The 3442-nt window shown below is 46.4% G+C and overlaps 1 protein-coding gene across 1 annotated transcript in view; it reads left to right on the forward strand.

Moving 5' to 3' along the window:
- Window positions 1-2038, forward strand: part of LOC119364619 (NAC domain-containing protein 73-like) — a 4216-nt gene extending 2178 nt beyond the window's left edge. The window contains exons 3-6 of the mRNA XM_037630101.1: window positions 58-238; window positions 338-819; window positions 1360-1548; window positions 1646-2038. Of these exons, the coding sequence (XP_037485998.1) occupies window positions 58-238; window positions 338-819; window positions 1360-1548; window positions 1646-1762 (969 nt within the window). The 3' untranslated portion in view covers window positions 1763-2038. The remainder of the gene's footprint in view (window positions 1-57; window positions 239-337; window positions 820-1359; window positions 1549-1645) is intronic.
- The last annotated feature ends 1404 nt before the right edge of the window (window positions 2039-3442 follow it).

Consider the following 3442-nt stretch of genomic DNA (forward strand, 5'->3'; position numbering starts at 1 on the left):
CCCTCCGTTCCTGATTTCTGGGCATCTTGTGGTTGCACTTCATGCTTTGTGTTGCAGGTTTTATCACAGTGGCCAGGCCTCCCTGCTGGTGTTAAATTCGATCCAACTGATCTCGAACTGCTTGAACATTTAGAAGGAAAGGTTGGCAGGGTAGCGTCCCATGTACTAATAGATGATTTTATTCCAACCATAAAGGAGGCCCAAGGAATCTGCTATACACATCCGGAAAATCTCCCTGGTACATGATTCTTACTTGGACTTGCTATCAGGGCCTTCTGAATTAAATACTTATACCATGAAGAGTAATTCTTGGTAGTTAACTCATGTACCCCTGTAGGTATCAAGATGGACGGGAGCACCGGTCACTTCTTCCACAAAGTATCCAATGCATACGTTGTTGGCAAGCGTAAGCGTCGCAAGATTAGCAACAGTGACCACACTGTTTGTGATGAGAATCTCAGATGGCACAAGACTGGAAAATCCAGATCTATCTTAGATAATAACGGTGTCATAAAAGGGTGGAAGAAAATATTGGTTCTTTACATAGGTTATCGGAAAGGAGGTGGCAAGACAGAGAAAACTAATTGGAGAATGCATCAGTACCACCTTGGGGTAGATCAAGATGAAAAGCAGGAGGAGCTTGTTGTTTCCAAAGTCTTTTATCAGGTGCAGTCAATGAATGCTGGGCAGTCTCTAGTGTGCGGTGTTAATGAAGAATTCGATTCATTTGCTGGGGAAGACGATCCTACAACCCCAATGACATACCCTCTGCAGACTCGTTACCCAAACGGCAGCCCATCCGGAACCGAGCAGAATCAGGTACATCTTCTTTGCCTATGTGAAAACTTCTGTCTAACTTTATGGATCATATGAAGCTTCAGTTTTCCTATATACAGTTCATGAAATAAATCCTATGTACATCCAATGAACTCTGTTTGTAGGATTCCTTCTCAGAGTATTGGATTAATAGTACTGATCTGTTGGTGAATTACTGGGATTCCTGAAACAAGGCCTTGCAATACTAGAATCCCACTGTTGCAATTCCTTCTCAGCTGTATACTGCACAAAAATTTATAAGATGCCCCTACTACAGAGGAGAATTTCCTCTGCTTGCAAGAGTGCATCCAACAGTCTCACAAATACTATATCACAAGCTTTCAAGTCCTCTATGTAAAGATTCATGCTTAGCAACATAAGAGCAGCATATCATCAACAGTCTCACATTATGCATTCTTCCTCCTAAATTAACACTGTGCATACATTCAGCAGTCAGCACTTAGCAGAGTACAATGTCACCTTGTAAATTGGCACAGCTCCTGCATCTCACTGTTATTCATGTTACCGCTGCGACTGTGATAGGAGGAGGGAGAGTCCCGCGTGTCTACAGTTCGGGAAGCGGGGGAATGGCTCGCTGGAAGCTCGTCGCATGCCATGGATGACGCAGCGGTGTCTGGCCTGGATGAACACCTGTCACACGGCAGAATCCCGGAGGAGGCGCTCCTGGGGTTCCCTGACCTCGGAATGCCTCCGGATGTCTCCCTTCTCACCGTAAGTGCACCGATTGCCGCCACATTTCGTTTCCCGGTGTATATATATTTCTCATGGCTCATTGGCTCATCACCTTGTCTCTGCGTGTTTGCGGCAGGACATGCAGTTGGGGTCGCAGGATAGCATGGAGATGTGGCTGGTTAGCGTGTTAACAGAGGATGAGGGGGTATTTGAAGCAGCGGAGCAACGAGAAGAGGCTGGTTTTTCTCCGTGATGTAGTAGTACTCCCTCCGTCCGGAAATACTTGTCATCAAAATAAATAAAAGGGGATGTATCTAGATACATCCCTTTTTGTCCGTTTTGATGACAAGTATTTTCGGACGGAGGAAGTATGTTGTATCTCTGTGCATGAGTGATGGATCTCTGAGAAAATTTTGTATATGATCCTGGAGCTTGCCAACTGAACGTAGCTCGGCTATGTTTAATGTTTGTAGTAATAGCAGTCATTTATTTTCAAATGTAAATGTGGGAGGACCGCTCCCAATTTTATAGCCATGAAAGTCTGAATGATATACAACAGCAGTCAGTCCTTTGAAACTTATCAAACCCACAACGCACCGAGTACTTGTTCCTGAATACCTGACCAAATATGCTCGCCAAAGAAAACATATGTCATTTCGGAGGAAACAAAGCCAAGTATATATAGATCATTCTGGAGATCTGACATACCTGACATAGTTCACTCCTCATTCTTCTTCTCCTTCTCCTTACTCATCCTGATGCGCAGAGAGCGGCGAGGCGGTGGAGGCTGTGGGATGTAGTCTTCTACCATAATTGGCATGGTCATGTCGCCCGGCTGTGGGATCGCCGGGGCCACCACCATCGCGAGGTCATTGTCAGGCACCACCACCACCATCGTGAGGGCATCTTCAGGCAGCACCATCGCTAGGTCATCTTCAGCCACCACCATCTCTTGCCCATCATCAGCCACCACCGCCGCTACGTCATCCTCAGCCACCACTATCTGTTGCCCATCGTCAGCCTGCACCTCCTCATCCCCACTCTGCTCCTCTTCGTCCCCACTCCATTCCGGATCATCCTCGCTGCTACTTTTGATGCAGCCAGAGTTGCTGCAACTTTGGTTGTAGCCAGAGTCGATGCTGATGCTCCCATTGCCTGACCAAATGCAACAATGACCGTTAACAATCAATGTGAGACAAAGCAAAATATAGAGGAAGAAGAGGCAGAATGTACTGGCATCATCGTCATCCTGGTAGCGCATGCGACACATAGTCGTGTTGAACACCTTCACCGTGAGCATGGCGTCGCCGTCGTACTTGAAGAGAAGGAAGTACCCGTGCCGCAGGTCGTAGGCACGGTAGAACTGCTCCCAGCCACGACACAGGTACATGTGGCCATACCTGATCACCAACTCCATGTCCCAAAGCCTGCGAAGCCCGCTGCCGGCCTGTCGCAGCTTCACATTCTTTGACCGATGGCCGTCCAGCATCGTCATAAAAGTGTCAGGCAGCCTTTGCATATTGGGACAAGGAGTGATGTAGCAAACAACAGAGTTATCATAATGAGATGGGTGAAGGGGAGATCTCTCCTTTTATATACCTGCCTCTTGGAGGAAGTCTCAAGTATGATACTGAAGAACTCGGAAGCATCCAACTCGTACTCCGGTGTGACAGAGCAGAGCCTGCGGTGACGGCCTCTCCCCATCTCTAATAAGGAGCAGAAGAGACCAATTAGTATCTAGAAGCATATCTATAAACATAGAGCCAAGTTTCTAGACATGAAAGAAAACTGAGAAAAAAAGCAATGCATTTGTGCTCAACAACATCAACAACACTTAATTAATTTGGTAGGTTAGTTGGCAATGGCAATTGACACCCTTCAAAACTAGGGATTATCTTCTTCTTCTTCTTCTTGATTGTTAATTCCTAAGGTG

This window comes from Triticum dicoccoides, chromosome 2B (genome assembly GCF_002162155.2).
Source record: "Triticum dicoccoides isolate Atlit2015 ecotype Zavitan chromosome 2B, WEW_v2.0, whole genome shotgun sequence".
NCBI classification, from domain to species: domain Eukaryota; kingdom Viridiplantae; phylum Streptophyta; class Magnoliopsida; order Poales; family Poaceae; genus Triticum; species Triticum dicoccoides.